This window comes from Aquarana catesbeiana, linkage group LG06, assembly GCF_042186555.1.
Source record: "Aquarana catesbeiana isolate 2022-GZ linkage group LG06, ASM4218655v1, whole genome shotgun sequence".
Taxonomy (NCBI): Eukaryota; Metazoa; Chordata; class Amphibia; order Anura; family Ranidae; genus Aquarana; species Aquarana catesbeiana.
The window spans coordinates 2059477-2087461 of record NC_133329.1 but is presented as its reverse complement, the minus strand read 5'-3'; the positions used below and the strand labels follow the sequence as shown (position 1 = coordinate 2087461).

Below are 27985 nucleotides of genomic sequence, written 5' to 3'. Positions count from 1 at the left end.
TCCTCCTCCGTTGTCCCTCATTCCTCCTCCGTTGTCCCTCATTCCTCCTCATTCCTCCTCCGTTGTCCCTCATGTTGATCTGATCTCTATAGTTGTATATAAAATGCACGTTTTATCTTTCAGAAAGTGTTTTTCCAGCTCTAAACGTTTCATCTGATCTCTAAATTTCTACATTTGTACATTTTAAAAGCCGATATAAAGGAATAGTTGTGGTAAAAAATCACTTGTGGGTTTAACCAATCTTGTTTTTTTGTACAATTCTCCTTTAAGGGGGTGTGGCCAGGGGGTGTGTCCTATGCCTGCAGGCTTTTGCTGATAGGTGTCCCTCATTCCCATCTCAGGAAGTTGGGAGGTGCGGATATAACAATAATGAGGATGATGATAAACTGTTGGCACGATATCAATCATGTATTCATATAATAATAATAATAATATCACAGCGCCCTCCTCTGGTATCCGTGAAGAGTCCATCCCCTGTTGCCCTCAGTTAATATGGCGCTCCTGTGGGTCCCGGAAGGGGCGGGGCTCCGGAAGTTACACGTGGTGCACAGTACAGCCGTAATCAGGAAATGCTGCGGCGGCCATGTTGGTACACTCTGAGCACAGTTGATCGGTTCGGAGCCTTGCTGGGAAGGTCAGACGGTGACTTCTATCACTGAAATCCCTTGGGACGATCTCCCGCATCACAAAAATCCCAACTATTTATAGTATTGAGTGCTAACTTTTAACAGCGGGTGTACAAAAATGGCGGCGCCCTGACTTCACCCGCCATATTACTCCAATGATTGAGAAGAGAGCCGACTGCAAACATGAAGCTGATCCGAAAAGACATCGAAAAAGACAACGCGGGGTGAGCCATACACAGTACAACTTCCATCCCAGACACAAGACACTGTGTGGACTGAGAGGCAGCAAGGTGAAGGGGGAAGTCATGGTGCCCTCCAATACAATCCCCCAAAACTTTGTATGAAGTCCTCCTCCATAGACTGGAGCATTCTTATAACAGCAGGAAGATTAAAGTGGAACTAAACCCTCCTCTCCAGACAAGGAAGCCGCCATCTTGGGCTCTGTATGATGCGCAGTTGCCATGGTGCCGCTCATGTGATCAGGAATCCAGATATTTGATAGGTTGGTTAGGGGCGTTCCGGGGATGTAACTGTTAAATTGGTGGGTTTAGTTCCGCTTTAATGAGAAGACACCCCAAGATGATGAAGAACCCCCTTCTTCTTCATGTCTGTGATGAACATAGGTTGTTGTGTAGAGGAGAGGACTATGTCACCTTCTCTTGTATCCTCCATGTCTGTGATGAGCATAGATTGGGGTGTAGATGAGAGGACTATGTCACCTTCTCTTGTATCCTCCATGTCTGTGATGAGCATAGGTTGGGGTGTAGATGAGAGGACTATGTCACCTTCTCTTGTATCCTCCATATCTGTGATGAACATAGATTGGGGTGTAGATGAGAGGACTATGTCACCTTCTCTTGTATCCTCCATGTCTGTGATGAACATAGGTTGGGGTGTAGATGAGAGGACTATGTCACCTTCTCTTGTATCCTCCATGTCTGTGAGGAGCATAGGTTGGAGTGTAGAGGAGAGAACTATGTTACCTTCTCTTGTATCCTCCATGTCTGTGAAGAGCATAGGTTGGGGTGTAGATGAGAGGACTATGTCACCTTCTCTTGTATCCTCCATGTCTGTGATGAACATAGGTTGGGGTGTAGAGGAGAGCACTATGTTACCTTCTCTTGTATCCTCCATGTCTGTGATGAACATAGGTTGGGGTGTAGATGAGAGGACTATGTCACCTTCTCTTGTATCCTCCATGTCTGTGATGAACATAGGTTGGGGTGTAGAGGAGAGCACTATGTCACCTTCTCTTGTATCCTCCATGTCTGTGATGAACATAGGTTGGGGTGTAGAGGAGAGCACTATGTCACCTTCTCTTGTATCCTCCATGTCTGTGATGAGCATAGGTTGGGGTGTAGATGAGAGGACTATGTCACCTTCTCTTGTATCCTCCATGTCTGTCATGATCATAGGTTGGGGTGTAGATGAGAGGACTATGTCACCTTCTCTTGTATCCTCCATGTCTGTGATGAGCATAGGTTGGGGTGTAGATGAGAGGACTATGTCACCTTCTCTTGTATCCTCCATGTCTGTGATGAACATAGGTTGGGATGAAGATGAGAGCACTATGTCACCTTCTCTTGTATCCTCTATGTCTGTGATGAACATAGGTTGGGATGAAGATGAGAGCACTATGTCACCTTCTCTTGTATCCTCCATGTCTGTGATGAACATAGGTTGGGATGAGGATGAGAGCACTATGTCACCTTCTCTTGTATCCTCCATGTCTGTGATGAGCATAGGTTGGGGTGTAGAGGAGAGCACTATGTCACCTTCTCTTGTATCCTCCATGTCTGTGATGAACATAGGTTGGGGTGTAGATGAGAGGACTATGTCACCTTCTCTTGTATCCTCCATGTCTGTGATGAACATAGGTTGGGGTGTAGATGAGAGGACTATGTCACCCTCTCTTGTATCCTCCATGTCTGTGATGAGCATAGGTTGGGGTGTAGAGGAGAGCACTATGTCACCTTCTCTTGTATCCTCCATGTCTGTGATGAACATAGGTTGGGGTGTAGATGAGAGGACTATGTCACCTTCTCTTGTATCCTCCATGTCTGTCATGATCATAGGTTGGGGTGTAGATGAGAGGACTATGTCACCTTCTCTTGTATCCTCCATGTCTGTGATGAGCATAGGTTGGGGTGTAGATGAAAGGACTATGTCACCTTCTCTTGTATCCTCCATGTCTGTGATGAACATAGGTTGGGGTGTAGATGAGAGGACTATGTCACCTTCTCTTGTATCCTCCATGTCTGTGATGAACATAGGTTGGGATGAAGATGAGAGCACTATGTCACCTTCTCTTGTTTCCTCCATGTCTATGATAAGCATAGGTTGGGATGAAGATGAGAGCACCATGTCACCTTTTCTTGTATCCTCCATGTCTGTGATGAGCATAGGTTGGGGTGTAGAGGAGAGGACTATGTCACTCTCTCTTGTATCCTCCATGTCTGTGATGAACATAGGTTGGGGTGTAGAGGAGAGGACTATGTCACTCTCTCTTGTATCCTCCATGTCTGTGATGAGCATAGGTTGGAGTGTAGATGAAAGGACTAGGTCACCCTCTCTTGTATCCTCCATGTCTGAGATGATCATAGGTTGGGGTGTAGATGAGAGGACTATGTCACCTTCTCTTGTATCCTCCATGTCTGTGATGAGCATAGGTTGGGGTGTAGATGAAAGGACTAGGTCACCCTCTCTTGTATCCTCCATGTCTGAGATGATCATAGGTTGGGGTGTAGATGAGAGGACTATGTTACCTTCTCTTGTATCCTCCATATCTGTGATGAGCATAGGTTGGGGTGTAGATGAAAGGACTAGGTCACCCTCTCTTGTATCCTCCATGTCTGAGATGATCATAGGTTGGGGTGTAGATGAGAGGACTATGTTACCTTCTCTTGTATCCTCCATATCTGTGATGAGCATAGGTTGGGGTGTAGATGAGAGGACTATTTCACCTTCTCTTGTTTCCTCCATGTCTGTGATGAGCATAGGTTGTTGTGTAGATGAGAGCACTATGTCACCTTCTCTTGTATCCTCCATGTCTGTGATGAACATAGGTTGGAGTGTAGATGAAAGGACTATGTCACCTTCTCTTGTATCCTCCATGTCTGTGAGGAGCATAGGTTGGGGTGTAGATGAGAGCACTATGTCACCTTCTCTTGTATCCTCCATGTCTGTGATGATCATAGGTTAGGGTATAGATGAGAGGACTATGTCACCTTCTCTTGTATCCTCCATGTCTGTGATGAGCATAGGTTGGAGTGTAGATGAGAGGACTATGTCACCTTCTCTTGTATCCTCCATGTCTGTGATGATCATAGGTTGGGGTGTAGATGAGAGGACTAGGTCACCCTCTCTTGTATCCTCCATGTCTGCGATGATCATAGGTTGGGGTGTAGATGAGAGGACTATGTTACCTTCTCTTGTATCCTGCATATCTGTGATGAGCATAGGTTGGGGTGTAGATGAGAGGACTATTTCACCTTCTCTTGTTTCCTCCATGTCTGTGATGAGCATAGGTTGGGGTGTAAATGAGAGGACTATGTCACCTTCTCTTGTATCCTCCATGTCTCTGATGAACATAGGTTGGGGTGTAGATGAGAGGACTATCTCACCTTCTCTTGTATCCTCCATGTCTATGAGGAGCATAGGTTAGGGTGTAGATGAGAGGACTATGTCACCTTCTCTTGTATCCTCCATGTCTGCGATGAACATAGGTTGGAGTGTGTATGAGAGGACTATGTCACCTTCTCTTGTATCCTCCATGTCTGTGATGAACATAGGTTGGGGTGTAGATGAGAGGACTATCTCACCTTCTCTTGTATCCTCCATGTCTATGAGGAGCATAGGTTAGGGTGTAGATGAGAGGACTATGTCACCTTCTCTTGTATCCTCCATGTCTGTGATGAACATAGGTTGGGGTGTAGAGGAGAGGACTATGTCACCTTCTCTTGTATCCTCCATGTCTGTGAGGAGCATAGGTTGGGGTGTAGATGAGAGGACTATGTCACCTTCTCTTGTTTCCTCCTTCCTCTGTCTCCTGGTGGCGGCCATAACCGACATTTCACATGGAAATTTTATCAGCATCTTTCTGGTAGAACATAAAATCACATTCAGTATTGTGGAGTGTATCGTAGTCTGACCCCCACATACCATATACTATATATAGATATATATATATATATTTTTTTTCTATTAACATATTTTGGAGTGATAGAAAATCTGTATACAGTATGATTGTGAGGGATGTCCCGACTCACTCGTGTCACCATATATGGTCTGTAGATTCTTCTTTTCATGTTTGGTGAAGATTTTGGTTCTTCTTATTTCCATCATCTACAACGCCCCTCCCCTGGGGAAGCACATCTGTGAAACGCGTAGAGAAATCGCAGCCTACAACTGTGTTCTCTGCTGTGTATACCATAGGACAGTGGGACACACCCAGTGGGCGGAGTCTGTGTAGCGCGGTGCGGAGAAGTGTCCAGAAGAAGGAGGTTCCTCATCTCTGAGGCCCCTCCCTATTACACTTCCCGCTGTGTGTTCTACTAATCCTCCAATCTATGAAAGGCGACTGCAGACAAGGAGAGTTTTGGGGTTTATTGAGACATCTGTCATTGTATTGGGGGAGGGGTGGTGCACCATTACTGTCCCTCCACCTTCCTGGCTCTCAGGCCATCCCACAAACACAGTACAACTTCCATCCCATACACAGTACAACTTCCCATAACACCTGTATATATGGACTCTGCACAGTACCGCTTCTCTTGTACTGTGTTATCTGTATTGGGGGATGGGGATAGCGTCATGTGACTTCTCTCTCCCAGTCAGGTGACGTTGCTCCCGGATGAGGCGGAGGACATGTGGCACACCTATAACCTGCTGCAGGTGGGGGATAGCCTGCAAGCCTCCACTATCAGGTATGTACTCCTCTGGGGCGGAGTTGTGCGGTGGGGGCGGAGTTGTGCGGTGCTCATGATGCCACTGTGTCTGCTTGAAGGAAGGTACAGACTGAGTCCACTACAGGAAGTGTCGGCAGCACCCGGGTCCGGACCACACTCACCATCCGGATTGAGACCATCGACTTCGACTCTCAGGTCTGCCAGCTCCGGGTGAAAGGCACCAACATCCAGGAGAACCAGTATGTCAAGGTGAGGGCTCCTCCCCTGTGCTCCACCCACTCTCACTACTTCTGTGCTGCTCCCCCCCCCCCCCCCACACTCCGCCCAATGTGCTCCACCCATTCATACCTCCCCCACACTCCACCCAATGTGCTCCTCCTCTTCATACTCCACCCCCTGTGCTCCACCCCTTCATACCCCCCCGCCCCCCTCACACTCCGCCCAATGTGCTCCACCCATTCATACCTCCCCCACACTCCACCCAATGTGCTCCTCCTCTTCAAACTCCTCCCCCTGCGCTCCACACCTTCATAACCCCCCCTGGGCCCCCCGTCTCTCACCCGTCTCCTCTTGTCTGCAGATGGGGGCCTATCACACCATTGAGCTGGAACCGAACCGCAAGTTCACCCTGGCCAAGAAGCAGTGGGACAGCATTGTGCTGGAGAGGATCGGTAAGAGAGGACCATCGGTCCGCACCCTACTCAAAGTGCACACATTGTTACTATGAATAGTCCTTGTGATCTTCACACACTGGGGTCAAGAGTACAGCATACATCGGTACTGAGCCTGATAGATGATGAGTGGGTGCCGGCAGAGGGTGGCATACATCGGTACTAAGCCTGATAGATGATGAGTGGGTGCCGGCAGAGGAAGGCATACATCGGTACTGAGCCTGATAGATGGGTGCCACCCTCTTCCGGCACCCACTCATCATCTACTGGGCTCAGCACCAATGTATGCCATCCTCTGCCGGCACCCACTCATCATCTATTAATCTCAGCACCGATGTATGCCTCCCTCTGCCAGCACCCACTCATCATCTATCAGGCTCAGTACCGATGTATGCCACCCTCTGCCGGCACCCATATATCGGTGCTGAGCCTGATAGATGATGAGTGGGTGCCGGTAGAGGGAGGCATACATTGGTACTGAGCCCGGTAGATGATGAGTACGGTAAGTGCGGGCAAAGGGTGGCATACATCGGTACTGAGCCCGATAGATGAGTGGGTGCCGGCAGAGGGTGGCATACATCGGTACTGAGCCCGATGGATGAGTGGGTGCCAGCAGAGGGAGGCATACATTTGTACTGAGCCCGATGGATGAGTGGGTGCCGGCAGAGGGTGGCATACATCGGTACTGAGCCCGATGGATGAGTGGGTGCCGGCAGAGGGTGGCATACATCGGTACTGAGCCCGATGGATGAGTGGGTGCCAGCAGAGGGAGGCATACATTTGTACTGAGCCCGATGGATGAGTGGGTGCCGGCAGAGGGTGGCATACATCGGTACTGAGCCCGATGGATGAGTGGGTGCCGGCAGAGGGTGGCATACATTGGTGCTGAGCCCAGTAGATGATGAGTGGGTGCCGGCAGAGGGTGGCATACATTGGTGCTGAGCCCAGTAGATGATGAGTGGGTGCCGGCAGAGGGTGGCATACATTGGTGCTGAGCCCAGTAGATGATGAGTGGGTGCCGGCAGAGGGTGGCATACATTGGTGCTGAGCCCAGTAGATGATGAGTGGGTGCCGGCAGAGGAAGGCATACATCGGTGCTGAGCCCAGTAGATGATGAGTGGGTGCTGGCAGAGGGAGGCATACATCGGTGCTGAGCCTGATAGATGATGAGTGCCACCCACTCATCTATCAATCTCAGCACCGATGTATGCCTCCCTCTGCCAGCACCCACTCATCATCTACTGGGCTCAGTACCGATGTATGCCACCCTCTGCCGGCACCCATACATCGGTGCTGAGCCTGATAGATGATGAGTGGGTGCCAGCAGAGGGTGGCATACATCGGTACTGAGCCCAGTAGATGATGAGTGGGTGCTGGCAGAGGGAGGCATACATTGGTACTGAGCCCGATAGATGAGTGGGTGCCGGAAGAGGGTGGCATACATCGGTACTGAGCCCAATAGATGATGAGTGGGTGCCGGAAGAGGGTGGTATACATCGGTACTGAGTCTGATAGATGATGTGTGGGTGCGGGCAGAGGGTGGCATACATCGGTACTGAGCCCAATAGATGATGAGTGGGTGCCGGAAGAGGGTGGTATACATTGGTACTGAGTCTGATAGATGATGTGTGGGTGCGGGCAGAGGGTGGCATACATCGGTACTGAGCCTGATAGATGAGTGGGTGCCGGCAGAGAGTGGCATACATTGGTACTGAGCCCGGTAGATGATGAGTGGGTGCGGGCAGAGGGAGGCATACATTGGTACTGAGCCCGGTAGATGATGAGTAGGTGCGGGCAGAGGGTGGGCATACATCGGTACTGAGCCCGGTAGATGATGAGTGAGTGCCGGTAGAGGGTGGCATACATTGGTACTGAGCCCGGTAGATGATGAGTGAGTGCCGGTAGAGGGTGGCATACATTGGTACTGAGCCGGTAGATGAGTGGGTGCTGGTAGAGGGTGGCATACATTGGTACTGAGCCCGGTAGATGATGAGTACGGTAAGTGCGGGCAAAGGGTGGCATACAGTGGTACTGAGCCCGGTAGATGAGTGGGTGCTGGTAGAGGGTGGCATACATTGGTACTGAGCCCGGTAGATGATGAGTACGGTAAGTGCGGGCAGAGGGTGGCATACAGTGGTACTGAGCCCGGTAGATGATGATTGGATGCCCTTCCTCTAAAAAAAAAACTCTCTTTCCTTAGAGCAGGCCTGTGACCCCGCCTTCAGTGCTGATGTTGCGGCAGTGGTCATGCAGGAAGGACTCGCCCACATCTGTCTGGTCACACCCAGTATGACTCTCCTCCGTGCCAAGATAGAGACAAACATCCCGCGCAAGAGGAGGGGTAACTGCACCCAACATGAAAAGGTGCCCAGTGATTGGCTGCATTCTATCTTCTGTGACTCTCCCTGACACCTTCCCGTGATTCTGTCCTCACGTGTGTCTCCCGTCCTCCATGTTTTCTTCCTGTGTGCCTCTTAAACACATTTCCCTTGATCCCATCATCCCTTTTCTCCTCCCATGTACCTCTCTGGTGCCATCCCTTGGTCCCATGCTCCATCATAGCTTCCTGTGTGCCTCATGTCCTTAGTCTTGACTTCTTGTGTACCTCTTCCCTTGATTAGGTCCTCCATATTCTCCTGTGCACCTCTTGGACATCTCCCCATGATTTGGTGGTCCTCCATCTTCCCTTGATTCGGGCCTCCATCTTGTCTTTCCATGTACTTCTCTTGGACATCTTCCCTTGATTCGGTCCACCAACTTATCTTGCCCTGTGCCTCTCTTGGACATCTCCCCTTGTTTTGGTCCTCCATCTTATCTACCTGTGTGCCTCTTTTGAACATCTTTCCTTCAATTTGATCCTTCATCTTGTCTTCCTGTGTGCCTCTCGTTGACATCTTCCCTTGATCCCATCCTCCATCTTGTCTTCCCATATGCCTCTCTTGGACACCTTCCCTTGATTTGGTCCTTCATATTATCTTTTGTGCATCTTGTCTGTCTCTCAGGCTCTGGATAAGTTCTATGAACAGGTCATGCAGGGAATTATCCGTCACATCAACTTTGATGGTAAGTCCTCACTGTTTCCTTCGTGTTCCTCTGAGCTCCGCCTGTCAGTCTGTCCCTCCTGAACCCCCGACCCCAGCTCTGCCCGTCTGTCGTTTTCCCCCCACCATCGTTTCTGCTTATCTCACCCCTCCCTGCAATCTTGTTCTTGTCCTCCTCAGTGGTGAAGGTGGTTTTGGTGGCATCTCCAGGGTTTGTCCGGGAACAATTCTGCGAGTTCCTTTTCCTTCGAGCTGTGAAACAAGATCTGAAGACGATCCTGGAAAACAGAGGGAAGTTCCTGCAAGTGCACAGCTCATCTGGACACAAGCACTCCCTCACAGGTACTCTCACAGCTCTTCCAGACACAAGTACTCCCTCACAGGTACTCCCACAAGTCCTCCAGACACAAGTACTCCCTCACAGGTACTCCCACAGCTCCTCCAGACACAAGCACTCCCTCACAGGTTCTCCCACAGCTCTTCCAGACACAAGTACTCCCTCACAGGTACTCCCACAGCTCCTCCAGACACAAGCACTCCCTCACAGGTACTCCCACAAGTCCTCCAGACACAAGCACTCCCTCACAGGTACTCCCACAGCTCCTCCAGACACAAGCACTCCCTCACAGGTACTCCCACAGCTCCTCCAGACACAAGCACTCCCTCACAGGTACTCCCACAGCTCCTCCAGACACAAGTACTCCCTCACAGGTACTCCCACAGCTCCTCCAGACACAAGTACTCACACAGCTCCTCCAGACACAAGCACTCCCTCACAGGTACTCCCACAGCTCCTCCAGACACAGGTACTCCCACAGCTCCTCCAGACAAAGGTACTCCCTCACAGGTACTCCCACAGCTCCTCCAGACACAGGTACTCCCACAGCTCCTCCAGACACAGGTACTCCCACAGCTCCTCCAGACACAGGTACTCCCACAGCTCCTCCAGACACAGGTACTCCCACAGCTCCTCCAGACACAGGTACTCCCACAGCTCCTCCAGACACAGGTACTCCCACAGCTCCTCCAGACAAAGGTACTCCCTCACAGGTACTCCCACAGCTCCTCCAGACACAAGCACTCCCACAGCTCCTCCAGACACAGGTACTCCCACAGCTCCTCCAGACACAGGTACTCCCACAGCTCCTCCAGACACAGGTAGTCCCACAGCTCCTCCAGACACAGGTAGTCCCACAGCTCCTCCAGACACAGGTAGTCCCACAGCTCCTCCAGACACAGGTAGTCCCACAGCTCCTCCAGACACAGGTAGTCCCACAACTCCTCCAGACACAGGTAGTCCCACAGCTCCTCCAGACACAGGTAGTCCCACAGCTCCTCCAGACACAGGCACTCCCACAGCTCCTCCAGACACAGGTAGTCCCACAGCTCCTCCAGACACAGGTAGTCCCACAGCTCCTCCAGACACAGGCAGTCCCACAGCTCCTCCAGACACAGGCAGTCCCACAGCTCCTCCAGACACAGGCACTCCCACAGCTCCTCCAGACACAGGCACTCCCTCACAGGTACTCCAGACACAGGCACTCCCTCACAGGTACTCCAGACACAGGCACTCCCTCACAGGTACTCCAGACACAGGCACTCCCTCACAGGTACTCCAGACACAGGCACTCCCTCACAGGTACTCCAGACACAGGCACTCCCTCACAGGTACTCCAGACACAGGCACTCCCTCACAGGTACTCCAGACACAGGCACTCCCTCACAGGTACTCCAGACACAGGCACTCCCTCACAGGTACTCCAGACACAGGCACTCCCTCACAGGTACTCCCATAGCTCCTCCAGACACGGGTACTCCAACACAGGTTAAAAGAAAAAAGAGGGTGGGTATCCGCGTTTACTATAATGTCATATTATCTATAAAAGCAGCCAGCACAGTTTGTTGATCGTCAAACTATAATAAATAAAAGTCCAAATGCAGCGCTTGTTTCAAATAACCGATCTTTCCATAAAGGGATACATATGAAAGGACCCTTCACCAGCTTCAGTGTGTATGGAAAGGCGCACCACACCCAATGTGAAACCAATCTGCTTACCAGAAAATTGTGATAAATAGGCATATAATAATCCCAAAGCATCACTTCTCCCAACACTGATGGTGAATAGAAACGGATCCGATCATAAGATATAATGGGCACTTTTTCACATAAAGCCACCAAAATCACGAACTCCAGAGCCAGAGTAGAATGTCCAGTCAATAGGTCAGCGATACCCAAATGAAAAGAAAAGCAATAGTGAAGCCTGTCAAGTTTAAAAAGCAAACTTATTGTAGTTCACTTACAATTAGTCATCATGATGTGTAAAACCGCGGCTCTCAGCGTGCTTCCATCTCCCCGCCATCAGAGGCTCTGATGAAATCCGGTTGGATGAAACACGTCAGGCGGGGAGATGGAAGCACGCTGAGAGCCGCGGTTTTACACATCATGATGACTAATTGTAAGTGAACTACAATAAGTTTGCTTTTTAAACTTGATGGACTCCCTCACAGGACCCCCACAGTTCCTCCGGACACAGGTACTCCTCACATAGCTGACTCAGGTTCATCATCTCCAGATGTGGCAAAACACCCCCCCCCCCCCCCCTCCAGTGGGGGGCAGTGTGGAATGCCATATAAAGTCCCCCTGGCATTGGCAGGGTGGGGGTGATGGGGACATATAAAGTGGAGTTTGTCTGTTTTTGTTCTTATTCTGTGTAGTATAATCAAACGTTCTTTTCACATTTTGTACTTTCAGAGGTTCTGACTGATCCCGCTGTCACTGCCAGGCTAGCAGATACAAAGGTGAGCGTGCCCCCCCACCCCCGTGTCGCCCTCCAGCTGTGTGTCGTCCCCCCGTGTCGCCCTCCAGCTGTGTGTCGTCCCCCCGTGTCGCCCTCCAGCTGTGTGTGTCGTCCCCCTCCGTGTCGCCCTCCAGCTGTGTGTGTCGTCCCCCTCCGTGTCGCCCTCCAGCTGTGTGTCGTCCCCCTCCGTGTCGCCCTCCAGCTGTGTGTCATCCCCCCGTGTCGCCCTCCAGCTGTGTGTCGTCCCCCTCCATGTCGCCCTCCAGCTGTGTGTCGTCCCCCTCCGTGTCGCCCTCCAGCTGTGTGTCGTCCCCCTCCGTGTCGCCCTCCAGCTGTGTGTCGTCCCCCTCCGTGTCGCCCTCCAGCTGTGTGTCGTCCCCCTCCGTGTCGCCCTCCAGCTGTGTGTCGTCCCCCTCCGTGTCGCCCTCCAGCTGTGTGTCGTCCCCCTCCGTGTCGCCCTCCAGCTGTGTGTCGTCCCCCTCCGTGTCGCCCTCCAGCTGTGTGTCGTCCCCCTCCGTGTCGCCCTCCAGCTGTGTGTCGTCCCCCTCCGTGTCGCCCTCCAGCTGTGTGTCGTCGCCCTCCAGCTGTGTGTCGTCCCCCTCCGTGTCGCCCTCCAGCTGTGTGTCGTCCCCCCCGTGTCGCCCTCCAGCTGTGTGTCGTCCCCCCCCGTGTCGCCCTCCAGCTGTGTGTCGTCCCCCTCCGTGTCGCCCTCCAGCTGTGTGTCGTCCCCCTCCATGTCGCCCTCCAGCTGTGTGTCGTCCCCCTCCGTGTCGCCCTCCAGCTGTGTGTCGTCCCCCTCCGTGTCGCCCTCCAGCTGTGTGTCGTCCCCCTCCGTGTCGCCCTCCAGCTGTGTGTCGTCCCCCTCCGTGTCGCCCTCCAGCTGTGTGTCGTCCCCCTCCGTGTCGCCCTCCAGCTGTGTGTCGTCCCCCTCCGTGTCGCCCTCCAGCTGTGTGTCGTCCCCCTCCGTGTCGCCCTCCAGCTGTGTGTCGTCCCCCTCCGTGTCGCCCTCCAGCTGTGTGTCGTCCCCCTCCGTGTCGCCCTCCAGCTGTGTGTCGTCCCCCTCCGTGTCGCCCTCCAGCTGTGTGTCGTCCCCCTCCGTGTCGCCCTCCAGCTGTGTGTCGTCCCCCTCCGTGTCGCCCTCCAGCTGTGTGTCGTCCCCCTCCGTGTCGCCCTCCAGCTGTGTGTCGTCCCCCTCCGTGTCGCCCTCCAGCTGTGTGTCGTCCCCCTCCGTGTCGCCCTCCAGCTGTGTGTCGTCCCCCTCCGTGTCGCCCTCCAGCTGTGTGTCGTCCCCCTCCAGCTGTGTGTCGTCCCCCTCCAGCTGTGTGTCGTCCCCCTCCAGCTGTGTGTCGTCCCCCTCCAGCTGTGTGTCGTCCCCCTCCAGCTGTGTGTCGTCCCCCTCCAGCTGTGTGTCGTCCCCCTCCAGCTGTGTGTCGTCCCCCTCCAGCTGTGTGTCGTCCCCCTCCAGCTGTGTGTCGTCCCCCTCCAGCTGTGTGTCGTCCCCCTCCGTGTCGCCCTCCAGCTGTGTGTCGTCCCCCTCCGTGTCGCCCTCCAGCTGTGTGTCGTCCCCCTCCGTGTCGCCCTCCAGCTGTGTGTCGTCCCCCTCCGTGTCGCCCTCCAGCTGTGTGTCGTCCCCCTCCGTGTCGCCCTCCAGCTGTGTGTCGTCCCCCTCCGTGTCGCCCTCCAGCTGTGTGTCGTCCCCCTCCGTGTCGTCCCCCTCCGTGTCGCCCTCCAGCTGTGTGTCGCCCCCCCCTCCGTGTCGCCCTCCAGCTGTGTGTCGCCCCCCCCTCCGTGTCGCCCTCCAGCTGTGTGTCGCCCCCCCTCCGTGTCGCCCCCCCCCACCGTGTCGCCCTCCAGCTGTGTGTCGCCCCCCCACCGTGTCGCCCTCCAGCTGTGTGTCCCCCCCCCCCCCGTGTCGCCCTCCAGCTGTGTGTGTGTCCCCCCCCCCCCCCCGTGTCGCCCTCCAGCTGTGTGTCCCCCCCCCTGTGTGTCGTCGTCGCCCTCCAGCTGTGTGTCGTCGTCGCCCTCCAGCTGTGTGCCGTCCTCCAGCTGTGTGTCGTCGTCCCTCCCCCCCCCCCCCCCCCGTGTCGCCCTCCAGCTGTGTGTCGTCCCCCCGTGTCGCCCTCCGGCTGTGTGTCTTCCCCCCGTGTCGCCCTCCGGCTGTGTGTCTTCCCCCCGTGTCGCCCTCCGGCTGTGTGTCTTCCCCCCGTGTCGCCCTCCGGCTGTGTGTCTTCCCCCCGTGTCGCCCTCCGGCTGTGTGTCTTCCCCCCCGTGTCGCCCTCCAGCTGTGTGTCGTCCCCCCGTGTCGCCCTCCATCTTTCCTTCTCTCTACACTGGCAAACTAATGGCCTTTTTTTCATGATTTCAGGCAGCTGCTGAAATTAAAGCCCTGTCCGACTTCTACAAAATGCTGCAGCATGAGCCTGACCGGGCGTTCTATGGGTAAGACCCTTCTTCTGCCCCCCAGATCTATGCCATCTTCTATCTCTGAGCTTATGTCCTCCTCCCTCTGTCCCTCCAGACGGTGTCCTCTCCCTCTGTCCCCCTGTGGTAGCCGTGTCCACCATGATAAATAGGCCATATTGTGCTGGGGAAATCCATGCGTTTATGATGTATGTCTCGTGTTTCCTGTTTTCTTGGGAGCAGGTTAGGTCATGGGAGATGTGACGCCCCCAGGGTTATCAGTCGTTCTCACCTGCAGATCCTTATCTGCTCCTCCGTATCGCCACACCCTGATCCCTGGCTCTGGTCCTGGGCACCCACCCTGCCTCGCAGAGCGAACATCTGGTGTACTGAGAAAACCCCCTTCACCCTCTGCCAGAGCACCAACATGTCTGCACCCGCTCTGCTCCACCCAAACCAGCACAGCTCCGCTCTGAAGTCTTCCCCTGTCATGGGACACTGCTCTAGGATGGACGTGTCTGATATCTCTATCTTCACCCTTCCCTTCTGCACGCAGAGCCCTCACAACACTGCCCACTGCCCATCTCATGGTACAATCTTCTTTACGGACAACAATGTCATGTGACTGGTCTGGTTGAACATACAGTGTCTTGAAAAAGTATTCATACCCCTTGAAATTCTCACACATTTTGTTACAACCAAAAACATAAATGTATTTTATTGGGATTTTATGTGATAGACCAACACAAAGTGTCACATAATTGTGAAGTGGAAGGAAAATGATACAAATAAATATGTGAAAAGTGTGGGGGAGGGGCATTTGTATGGCGCCCCCCGGAGTCAATTCTTTGTAGAACCCCCTTTCTCTACAAGTCTTTTTGGGGATGTCTCTACCAGCTTTGCACATCTAGAGAGGACATTTCTGCCCATTCTTCTTTGTAAAATATCTCAAGCTCTGTCAGATTGGATGGAGAGCGTCTGTGATCAGCAATTTTCAAGTCTTGCCACAGATTCTCAATGTGATTTAGGTCTGGACTGTGACTGGGCCATTCTAACACATGAATATGCTTTGATCTAAACCATTCCATTGTAGCTCTGGCTGGATGTTTCGGGTCGTTGTCCTGCTGGGAGGTGAACCTCCGCCCCGGTCTCAAGTCTTTTGTAGACTCTAATGCCCTGTACACACGGTTGGATTTTCCGATGGAAAAAGTGTGATCGGATTGTGTTGTCGGAAATTCTGATCGTGTGTGGGCCCCATCGTACTTTTTCCGTCGGAATTTCCGACACACAAAGTTTGAGAGCAGGATATAAAATTTTCCGACAACAAAATCCGATCGGTTAAATTCCGATTGTGTGTACACAAATCTGACGCATGCTCAGAATAAATTAAGAGACGAAGGCTATTGGCTACTGCCCCGTTTATAGTCCCGACGTACGTGTTTTACGTCACCGCGTTCAGAGCGATCAGATTTTCCGAAAACTTTGTGCGATCGTGTGTATGCAGGACAAGTTTGATCCAACATACGTCGGAAAAAATCCATGGATTTTGTTGTCGGAATGTCCGATCAATATCCGACCGTGTGTACGGGGCATAACAGGTTTTCTTCTAAGATTGTCCTGTATTTGTCTCCATCCATCTTCCCATCAACTCTGACCAGCTTCCCTGTCCCTGTTGAAGAAAAGCATCCCCACCACATTAAGCTGCCACCACCATGTTTCACGGTGGGGATGGTGTGTTCAGGGTGATGTGCAGTGTTAGTTTTCCCCACACATAGCGTTTTACTTTTAGGCCATAAAGTTGAATTTTGGTCTCGTGTGACCAGATCACCTTCTTCCACATGTTTGCTGTGTCCTCCACATGGCTTCTCACAAACTACAAACAGGACTTCTTATGACTTTCTTTCACCAATGTCTTTCTTCTTGTCACTCTTCCATAAAGGGCAGATTTGTGGAGAACACGACTAATAGTTGTCCTGTGGACAGATTCTCCCACCTGAGCTGTGGATCTCTGCAGCTCCTCCAGAGTTACCATGGACCTCTTGGCTCTTCTCTGATGAATGCTCTCCTTGCCCGGCCGGTCAGTTTAGGTGGACGGCCATGTCTTGGTAGGTTTGCAGTTGTGCCATACTCTTTCCATTTTCCGATGATTGATTGAACAGAGCTCCGTGAGATGTTCAAAGCTTGGCAGATTTTTTTTATAACCTAACCCTGCTTTATACTTCTCAACACTTTATCCCTGACCTGTCTGGTGTGTTCCTTGGCCTTCATGATGCTGTTTGTTCACTAAGGAACTCTAACAAACCCCTGAGGGCTTCACATAACAGCTGTATTTATACTGAGATTAAATGACACACAGGTGGACTCTATTTACTAATTAGGTGACTTCTGAAGGCAATTGGTTCCACTAGATTTTAGTTAGGGGTATCAGAGTAAAGGGGGCTGAATACAAATGCCCCCCCCACACTTTTCACATTTATTTGTAACATTTTTCTTCCACTTCACAATTATGTACACTTTGTGTTGGTCTATCACATAAAATACATTTACATTTTTTTAGTTATAATATGACAAAACGTGGAAAATTTCAATTGCTATGAATACTTTTTCAAGGCACTGTAAATTTGATGGTTTGTGTAGATAGACCCTCTCACCATTTAGTTGCTGGTAAAGCTTTAATTACAATTGCCCATTTAGATTGGAGTACTTAATGCTTCTGGATACCCTTCAGGTAGATGGTCTCCTGACCCAGGAGAAGCTGACCTAGCTGCAGGGTGAGGTTCAGCAGCTCCAATCCTGACGTTGGTCTTCCCTATGGAGCTGCATGTTAGTGGTGAAATTGGTGGTATCTCCGTTCAAAGTGGTTCCGTCGGCTCTGTTCTACTCAGGAATCTTGCAATGGAACATTCTCAGGGTGGGACAGTCGTTCTTTGGTTTGGTTATATCCAGGTACCAAGATGTCCTTGTCATGGTGGCTTTAGTCCCCACCATTGATGGTTGTCAGACCGGTTCTCCCCTTACAATGGAAGATGGACGCTAGTCTTCTGGGTTGGGGTGGAGTGCTGTGTCTTTAGGATTGTTGGTCTCTTCAGAATGAACCCTTCCAATCAACATCCAGCAGTTCTAATTTTGTCTACCTCATTGGATATCCTTCTGACCAGTCATCTGGTCAAAATTCAGACAAGGCCTACATTGAGGGGACATCAAGAGCTTTACGGTGGACGTTCTCGTGCTCCAGGAGAGGTTGACATAATTTGGCAACTCCAGTCTTGATATTAGTCTTCCCTGTGGAGCTACATTCTGAGTGGTGGGATTGGTGGTGTCCTCTTTTGAAGTGGTTCTGCAATGGAACATTCCCAGGGTGTGGGACAGTCTTTCTCTAGTCAGGACGATTTGGTTGCATGCAAGGACCAAGATGTCCTTGTCATGGTGGCTTCTGTTGCCCAAGGGCAGTTTTGTTCTCCACTTACAATGAAAGATGGATGCTAGTCTTCTGGGTTGAGCAGAGTTCTAACCCCTCTGTTTTTTCAGGGTTGTTGGTCTCTTCAGACTCAACTCTTCCAATCAACATCCACCAGTTCCACGTTAGTCTACCTCATTGGACATCCTTTTGACCAGTCAGCTGGTCCAAATTCAAATTTGTGGCTTATCATTGGGGGAGGGGGCATCAGGAGTGTTTAGGTGGATGTCCTCCTGCCCCAGGAGAAATCTCACCCCCCTTCCTGATGTTGGTCTTCTCCATGGAGCTACTTGTGGGTGGTGGGATTGGCGGTGTCCCTTTTTGAAGTGGTTCTACTCAGGAAACCTGCAATGGGACATTCCCAGGGCATGGGGCGGTCAAGATTTCCTTGTCGTGGTGGCTCCTTTTCCCGCTGTTGCCGGTTGTCAGTCTTCTCCCCTTACAATGGAAAATGGACGTCAGTCTTCTGGGTTGGGGCAGAGTTCTGAGATTTAACACTTCCAGTTAACATTCTGGAGAGCCAAGCTAGTCCCCTTAGCTCTTTGGACCTCCTTCTGACCAGCCATTTGGGCCAAATTCATTGTAGAAATGGGAGGTTTTGGGACTTTGAGTGAAGCACAGGATTGTGCCTGCATCCCAGGTGCACGAGAGAAAAAGGGGGGCATTGGGACTTTAAATGAAGCAGTTGACAGATTGGGGTTGAGATAAAGAGAGAAAGTTGTGGCTTACATCAGGAATGTTGTGGTGAAGGTGGAGTCTGTCCTGGGTGGAGTTTCATGCTCCAGCAATCACCGCAGTGCACACTTCTGGGGTGGAGAACTCAAGGGCAGATTTTCTTAGCAGACAAGATCTGGTCCCAGGGAATGGTCCCTCCATCAGGACGTCTGTCATGTGTGACACCAGTAGAATTGTTCCTCCCGGGCCTGTGCTCTCGCCATCTTCCTCATCTCTTGATGTTTCCTTCCTAGGATTAAACACGTGGAGAGGGCTAACGAGGGGCTGGCCATCGATACGTTGCTGGTGACAGACGAGCTGTTCAGGTGAGTGCGGTTGACCTACAATGTGCTCTCCTGTTGGTTGCGTAGGCCGCAGCTTCCCTGACACTCTGTATCCTCTCCTCCAGACATCAGGACGTGCCGACACGAAGCCGATACGTGAGACTGGTGGACAGCGTGAAAGACAACGGGGGAACCGTAAGGTGGGTGGGGAAATGATAGAGCAGAACATCCTTGGGTGTGTGCCTTGGAGGCGGGGTTTTAATAAGGGGCAGTGCTTTTGTGTAGGGACATCAAAAAGCCATTCGGCAAAAGTTGAGCGGATGACGTGGGTGGAGAAATGATACAGTAGATACTCCTCGGGTGTGTGTCTTGGAGGGGGGTGATAATCGGGGGTGGGGCTTTGTTTAGTTACATCACAGGAGATATTGGGCAGAAGAAGGTGAGCAGGTGATATGGGCATAGAAATGAAAGGGTAGATGCTCCTCAGGTGTGTGTCTTGGGGCTTTGCGTGGGGACATCACAAAAGCCATTGGGCAGAAGGAGGTGAGCGAATGATGTGGGCGGAGAAGAGCAGATGCTCCTCTGGAATGTGTCCTGAGGCAATAACCCAGGGGTGGAGCTTTGTGTAGTTACATCACAGGAGCTATTGGGCAAAAGGAGGTCGGTGGAGAAAGCTGAGAGCAGATGCTCCTTGAGTGTGTGTCTTGGAAGTGGGGTAATAATGTAGGGGTGGGGCTTCGTGTAGTTATATCACAGGAGCTATTGGGCAGAAGAAGGTGGGTGAGGAAATCATAGAGCAGATGCTGCTTGGGTGTGTGTCTTGGGGGCAGGACTTTGTGTAGGGACATCACAGAAGCTATTGGACAGAAGGAGGTGCAAGGAAATCATAGAGCAGGTGCTCCTTGGGGGTGTGTCTTGGGAGGGTAGAGTTTTATGTAAGGACATCACATGCGCTATTAGGCAGAAGGAGGTAAGCAGATGACGTGGGTGGGGAAACGATGGAGTAGGCAATACTTGGGTGTGTTTGTCTTGGGGGGTGGGGTTGTTATGGGGGGTGGAGCTTTGTGATTTGAATGAGTGACATCACCGTATATCATATGATATTTCATGGTCTGTGTGGGTGTGTCGGAGTCCGGGGTGGATGTTTGGATCTGCCTGCTTGCGGTTGGTCACATGGGTGGGCTGCAGTGAATTCTGGGAGTTTTTACTCTTCTCCTTCTTGTTTCAGGATATTCTCCAGCCTGCACGTCTCCGGAGAACGTAAGTAGCCTTATGGGGAGGGGGGGGGTGGTTATTAGTAGATCTGTCAGGAGGGATTAGATTTGTTGAATGGCACAGGCAGCAGGATTTAAATGCTTGTGTTAACTTTGACCCTGAATGATGCCTAAACACCCATGTAGGGGTAAATAGAGTACTAGGGACAGGCATAGAGGTGGTACCCGGAGTACTAGGGACAGGCCAACCCATGTGGGGCGGTACCCGGAGTACTAGGGACAGGCTGACCCATGTGGGGCGGTACCCGGAGTACTAGGGACAGGCTGACGCATATGGGGCGGTACCCGGAGTACTAGGGACAGGCATAGAGGTGGTACCCGGAGTACTAGGGACAGGCCAACCCATGTGGGGCGGTACCCGGAGTACTAGGGACAGGCTGACCCATGTGGGGCGGTACCCGGAGTACTAGGGACAGGCTGACCCATGTGGGGCGGTACCCGGAGTACTAGGGACAGGCTGACGCATATGGGGCGGTACCCGGAGTACTAGGGACAGGTTGACCCATGTGGGGCGGTACCCGGAGTACTAGGGACAGGCTGACCCATATGGGGCAGTACCCGGAGTACTAGGGACAGGCTGACCCATATGAGGCGGTACCCGGAGTACTAGGGACAGGCTGACCCATATGAGGCGGTACCCGGAGTACTAGGGACAGGTTGACCCATGTGGGGCGGTACCCGGAGTACTAGGGACAGGCTGACCCATATGAGGCGGTACCCGGAGTACTAGGGACAGGTTGACCCATGTGGGGCGGTACCCGGAGTACTAGGGACAGGCTGACCCATATGAGGCGGTACCCGGAGTACTAGGGACAGGTTGACCCATGTGGGGCGGTACATGGAGTACTAGGGGCAGGTTGACCCATGTGGGGCGGTACCCGGAGTACTAGGGGCAGGTTGACCCATGTGGGGCAGTACCCGGAGTACTAGGGACAGGTTGACCCATGTGGGGCGGTACCCGGAGTACTAGGGACAGGTTGACCCATGTGGGGCGGTACCCGGAGTACTAGGGACAGGCTGACCCATATGGGGCGGTACCCGGAGTACTAGGGACAGGCTGACCCATGTGGGGCGGTACAAGGAGTACTAGGGACAGGTTGACCCATGTGGGGCGGTACAAGGAGTACTAGGGACAGGTTGACCCATGTGGGGCGGTACCCGGAGTACTAGGGAAAGGTTGACCCATATGAGGCGGTACCCGGAGTACTAGGGACAGGCTGACCCATGTGGGGCGGTACCCGGAGTACTAGGGACAGGTTGACCCATGTGGGGCGGTACCCGGAGTACTAGGGACAGGTTGACCCATGTGGGGCGGTACCCGGAGTACTAGGGACAGGCTGACCCATGTGGGGCGGTACCCGGAGTACTAGGGACAGGCTGACCCATGTGGGGCGGTACCCGGAGTACTAGGGACAGGCTGACCCATGTGGGGCGGTACCCGGAGTACTAGGGACAGGCTGACCCATGTGGGGCGGTACCCGGAGTACTAGGGACAGGCTGACCCATATGAGGCGGTACCCGGAGTACTAGGGACAGGTTGACCCATGTGAGGCGGTACCCGGAGTACTAGGGACAGGTTGACCCATGTGGGGCGGTACCAGGAGTACTAGGGACAGGTTGACCCATGTGGGGCGGTACCCGGAGTACTAGGGACAGGTTGACCCATGTGGGGCGGTACCCGGAGTACTAGGGACAGGCTGACCCATATGGGGCAGTACCCGGAGTACTAGGGACAGGCTGACCCATATGGGGCGGTACCCGGAGTACTAGGGACAGGCTGACCCATATGAGGCGGTACCCGGAGTACTAGGGACAGGTTGACCCATGTGGGGCGGTACATGGAGTACTAGGGGCAGGTTGACCCATGTGGGGCGGTACCCGGAGTACTAGGGGCAGGTTGACCCATGTGGGGCGGTACCCGGAGTACTAGGGACAGGTTGACCCATGTGGGGCGGTACCCGGAGTACTAGGGACAGGCTGACCCATGTGGGGCGGTACCCGGAGTACTAGGGACAGGCTGACCCATATGGGGCGGTACCCGGAGTACTAGGGACAGGCTGACCCATGTGGGGCGGTACCCGGAGTACTAGGGACAGGTTGACCCATGTGGGGCGGTACAAGGAGTACTAGGGACAGGTTGACCCATGTGGGGCGGTACCCGGAGTACTAGGGACAGGTTGACCCATGTGGGGCGGTACCCGGAGTACTAGGGACAGGTTGACCCATGTGGGGCGGTACCCGGAGTACTAGGGACAGGCTGACCCATGTGGGGCGGTACCCGGAGTACTAGGGACAGGCTGACCCATATGGGGCAGTACCCGGAGTACTAGGGACAGGCTGACCCATATGAGGCGGTACCCGGAGTACTAGGGACAGGCTGACCCATATGAGGCGGTACCCGGAGTACTAGGGACAGGTTGACCCATGTGGGGCGGTACCCGGAGTACTAGGGACAGGCTGACCCATATGGGGCGGTACCCGGAGTACTAGGGACAGGCTGACCCATATGAGGCGGTACCCGGAGTACTAGGGACAGGTTGACCCATGTGGGGCGGTACATGGAGTACTAGGGGCAGGTTGACCCATGTGGGGCGGTACCCGGAGTACTAGGGGCAGGTTGACCCATGTGGGGCGGTACCCGGAGTACTAGGGACAGGTTGACCCATGTGGGGCGGTACCCGGAGTACTAGGGACAGGTTGACCCATGTGGGGCGGTACCCGGAGTACTAGGGACAGGCTGACCCATATGGGGCGGTACCCGGAGTACTAGGGACAGGCTGACCCATGTGGGGCGGTACCCGGAGTACTAGGGACAGGTTGACCCATGTGGGGCGGTACAAGGAGTACTAGGGACAGGTTGACCCATGTGGGGCGGTACATGGAGTACTAGGGGCAGGTTGACCCATGTGGGGCGGTACCCGGAGTACTAGGGGCAGGTTGACCCATGTGGGGCGGTACCCGGAGTACTAGGGACAGGTTGACCCATGTGGGGCGGTACCCGGAGTACTAGGGACAGGTTGACCCATGTGGGGCGGTACCCGGAGTACTAGGGACAGGCTGACCCATATGGGGCGGTACCCAGAGTACTAGGGACAGGCTGACCCATGTGGGGCGGTACCCGGAGTACTAGGGACAGGTTGACCCATGTGGGGCGGTACAAGGAGTACTAGGGACAGGTTGACCCATGTGGGGCGGTACCCGGAGTACTAGGGAAAGGTTGACCCATGTGGGGCGGTACCCGGAGTACTAGGGACAGGTTGACCCATGTGGGGCGGTACCCGGAGTACTAGGGACAGGCTGACCCATGTGGGGCGGTACCCGGAGTACTAGGGACAGGCTGACCCATATGAGGCGGTACCCGGAGTACTAGGGACAGGTTGACCCATGTGGGGCGGTACCCGGAGTACTAGGGACAGGCTGACCCATATGGGGCGGTACCCGGAGTACTAGGGACAGGCTGACCCATATGAGGCGGTACCCGGAGTACTAGGGACAGGTTGACCCATGTGGGGCGGTACATGGAGTACTAGGGGCAGGTTGACCCATGTGGGGCGGTACCCGGAGTACTAGGGGCAGGTTGACCCATGTGGGGCAGTACCCGGAGTACTAGGGACAGGTTGACCCATGTGGGGCGGTACCCGGAGTACTAGGGACAGGTTGACCCATGTGGGGCGGTACCCGGAGTACTAGGGACAGGCTGACCCATATGGGGCGGTACCCGGAGTACTAGGGACAGGCTGACCCATGTGGGGCAGTACCCGGAGTACTAGGGACAGGTTGACCCATGTGGGGCGGTACAAGGAGTACTAGGGACAGGTTGACCCATGTGGGGCGGTACCCGGAGTACTAGGGAAAGGTTGACCCATGTGGGGCGGTACCCGGAGTACTAGGGACAGGTTGACCCATGTGGGGCGGTACCCGGAGTACTAGGGACAGGCTGACCCATGTGGGGCGGTACCCGGAGTACTAGGGACAGGCTGACCCATATGAGGCGGTACCCGGAGTACTAGGGACAGGTTGACCCATGTGGGGCGGTACATGGAGTACTAGGGACAGGTTGACCCATGTGGGGCGGTACCCGGAGTACTAGGGACAGGTTGACCCATGTGGGGCGGTACCCGGAGTACTAGGGACAGGCTGACCCATGTGGGGCGGTACCCGGAGTACTAGGGACAGGCTGACCCATGTGGGGCGGTACCCGGAGTACTAGGGACAGGCTGACCCATGTGGGGCGGTACCCGGAGTACTAGGGACAGGCTGACCCATGTGGGGCGGTACCCGGAGTACTAGGGACAGGTTGACCCATGTGGGGCGGTACCCGAAGTACTAGGGACAGGCTGACCCATGTGGGGCGGTACCCGGAGTACTAGGGACAGGTTGACCCATGTGGGGCGGTACCCGAAGTACTAGGGACAGGCTGACCCATATGAGGCGGTACCCGGAGTACTAGGGACAGGTTGACCCATGTGGGGCGGTACATGGAGTACTAGGGACAGGTTGACCCATGTGGGGCGGTACCCGGAGTACTAGGGACAGGCTGACCCATGTGGGGCGGTACCCGGAGTACTAGGGACAGGCTGACCCATGTGGGGCGGTACCCGGAGTACTAGGGACAGGCTGACGCATATGGGGCGGTACCCGGAGTACTAGGGACAGGTTGACCCATGTGGGGCGGTACCCGGAGTACTAGGGACAGGCTGACCCATATGGGGCAGTACCCGGAGTACTAGGGACAGGCTGACCCATATGAGGCGGTACCCGGAGTACTAGGGACAGGCTGACCCATATGAGGCGGTACCCGGAGTACTAGGGACAGGTTGACCCATGTGGGGCGGTACCCGGAGTACTAGGGACAGGCTGACCCATATGGGGCGGTACCCGGAGTACTAGGGACAGGCTGACCCATATGAGGCGGTACCCGGAGTACTAGGGACAGGTTGACCCATGTGGGGCGGTACATGGAGTACTAGGGGCAGGTTGACCCATGTGGGGCGGTACCCGGAGTACTAGGGGCAGGTTGACCCATGTGGGGCAGTACCCGGAGTACTAGGGACAGGTTGACCCATGTGGGGCGGTACCCGGAGTACTAGGGACAGGTTGACCCATGTGGGGCGGTACCCGGAGTACTAGGGACAGGTTGACCCATGTGGGGCGGTACCCGGAGTACTAGGGACAGGCTGACCCATATGGGGCGGTACCCGGAGTACTAGGGACAGGCTGACCCATGTGGGGCAGTACCCGGAGTACTAGGGACAGGTTGACCCATGTGGGGCGGTACAAGGAGTACTAGGGACAGGTTGACCCATGTGGGGCGGTACCCGGAGTACTAGGGAAAGGTTGACCCATGTGGGGCGGTACCCGGAGTACTAGGGACAGGTTGACCCATGTGGGGCGGTACCCGGAGTACTAGGGACAGGCTGACCCATGTGGGGCGGTACCCGGAGTACTAGGGACAGGCTGACCCATATGAGGCGGTACCCGGAGTACTAGGGACAGGTTGACCCATGTGGGGCGGTACATGGAGTACTAGGGACAGGTTGACCCATGTGGGGCGGTACCCGGAGTACTAGGGACAGGTTGACCCATGTGGGGCGGTACCCGGAGTACTAGGGACAGGCTGACCCATGTGGGGCGGTACCCGGAGTACTAGGGACAGGCTGACCCATGTGGGGCGGTACCCGGAGTACTAGGGACAGGCTGACCCATGTGGGGCGGTACCCGGAGTACTAGGGACAGGCTGACCCATGTGGGGCGGTACCCGGAGTACTAGGGACAGGTTGACCCATGTGGGGCGGTACCCGAAGTACTAGGGACAGGCTGACCCATGTGGGGCGGTACCCGGAGTACTAGGGACAGGTTGACCCATGTGGGGCGGTACCCGGAGTACTAGGGAAAGGTTGACCCATGTGGGGCGGTACCCGGAGTACTAGGGACAGGTTGACCCATGTGGGGCGGTACCCGGAGTACTAGGGACAGGCTGACCCATGTGGGGCGGTACCCGGAGTACTAGGGACAGGCTGACCCATGTGGGGCGGTACCCGGAGTACTAGGGACAGGCTGACCCATGTGGGGCGGTACATGGAGTACTAGGGGCAGGTTGACCCATGTGGGGCGGTACCCGGAGTACTAGGGGCAGGTTGACCCATGTGGGGCGGTACCCGGAGTACTAGGGACAGGTTGACCCATGTGGGGCGGTACCCGGAGTACTAGGGACAGGCTGACCCATGTGGGGCGGTACCCGGAGTACTAGGGACAGGTTGACCCATGTGGGGCGGTACCCGGAGTACTAGGGACAGGCTGACCCATATGCCCATATGGGGCGGTACCCGGAGTACTAGGGACAGGCTGACCCATGTGGGGCGGTACATGGAGTACTAGGGACAGGTTGACCCATGTGGGGCGGTACATGGAGTACTAGGGACAGGTTGACCCATGTGGGGCCGTACCCGGAGTACTAGGGACAGGTTGACCCATGTGGGGCGGTACATGGAGTACTAGGGACAGGTTGACCCATGTGGGGCGGTACCCGGAGTACTAGGGACAGGTTGACCCATGTGGGGCGGTACATGGAGTACTAGGGACAGGTTGACCCATGTGGGGCGGTACCCGGAGTACTAGGGACAGGTTGACCCATGTGGGGCGGTACAAGGAGTACTAGGGACAGGTTGACCCATGTGGGGCGGTACCCGGAGTACTAGGGACAGGTTGACCCATGTGGGGCGGTACCCGGAGTACTAGGGACAGGTTGACCCATGTGGGGCGGTACCCGGAGTACTAGGGACAGGCTGACCCATATGGGGCGGTACCCGGAGTACTAGGGACAGGCTGACCCATATGGGGCGGTACCCGGAGTACTAGGGACAGGCTGACCCATATGAGGCGGTACCCGGAGTACTAGGGACAGGTTGACCCATATGGGGCGGTACCCGGAGTACTAGGGACAGGTTGACCCATGTGGGGCGGTACCCGGAGTACTAGGGACAGGCTGACCCATGTGGGGCGGTACCCGGAGTACTAGGGACAGGCTGACCCATGTGGGGCGGTACCCGGAGTACTAGGGACAGGCTGACCCATGTGGGGCGGTACCCGGAGTACTAGGGACAGGCTGACCCATGTGGGGCGGTACCCGGAGTACTAGGGACAGGCTGACCCATGTGGGGCGGTACCCGGAGTACTAGGGACAGGCTGACCCATGTGGGGCGGTACCCGGAGTACTAGGGACAGGCTGACCCATGTGGGGCGGTACATGGAGTACTAGGGACAGGTTGACCCATGTGGGGCGGTACCCGGAGTACTAGGGACAGGTTGACCCATGTGGGGCGGTACCCGGAGTACTAGGGACAGGTTGACCCATGTGGGGCGGTACCCGGAGTACTAGGGACAGGCTGTCCCATATGTGGATATAATAAAGGGATTTAATGTCATTGAATGGTGGATGTTTTTGTTTTTCAGAACTGAACCAGCTGACAGGCGTGGCGGCCATCCTACGATTTCCAGTGGCTGACGGGTCAGATGAGGAGTCAAGCTCAGACGAAGACTGAAGCTCTGAGGAAGACTCACCCTGTCCCCTCCCATGTCTGACTTTATGTGGACCCGCCCTCTCTCATATCTGGCTCCTCCCCCGCCCATGTGTGGCTCTGCATGGGAGATACAATGGAAGCCTAATTGACTGAATGGCCGTTATTTATTATACAGGATACGGGACGTGCGCTGGGGGGAGATCAATGCTCTCATTGTGATGTCATTGGTATATGAGGTCACATAATGTCATCTGCCATGGTCCAGCAATAAAAGATGTGGAGTGTGGACCGCA

The 27985-nt window shown here is 54.4% G+C and overlaps 1 protein-coding gene across 1 annotated transcript; it reads left to right on the top strand.

Moving 5' to 3' along the window:
- The first annotated feature begins 574 nt into the window (after positions 1 to 574).
- PELO (pelota mRNA surveillance and ribosome rescue factor) lies at positions 575 to 27985 on the top strand. Its single transcript, XM_073635295.1, has 13 exons — positions 575 to 850; positions 5459 to 5551; positions 5632 to 5782; positions 6114 to 6204; positions 8405 to 8568; positions 9207 to 9267; positions 9426 to 9587; positions 11998 to 12044; positions 14409 to 14482; positions 18869 to 18940; positions 19024 to 19098; positions 20127 to 20158; positions 27625 to 27985. Exons 1-13 carry the CDS (start codon positions 810 to 812, stop codon positions 27711 to 27713), a joined length of 1152 nt encoding a protein of 383 aa, XP_073491396.1. The 5' UTR covers positions 575 to 809; the 3' UTR covers positions 27714 to 27985.

Coding starts and splice junctions, on each gene's coding strand:
- PELO (XM_073635295.1), top strand. CDS start 810: ATGAAGCTGATCCGAAAAGACATCGAAAAAGACAACGCGGG. Junction 851..5,458: donor ATCGAAAAAGACAACGCGGG/GTGAGCCATACA, acceptor TCTCTCTCCCAG/TCAGGTGACGTTGCTCCCGG. Junction 9,268..9,425: donor CCGTCACATCAACTTTGATG/GTAAGTCCTCAC, acceptor TGTCCTCCTCAG/TGGTGAAGGTGGTTTTGGTG.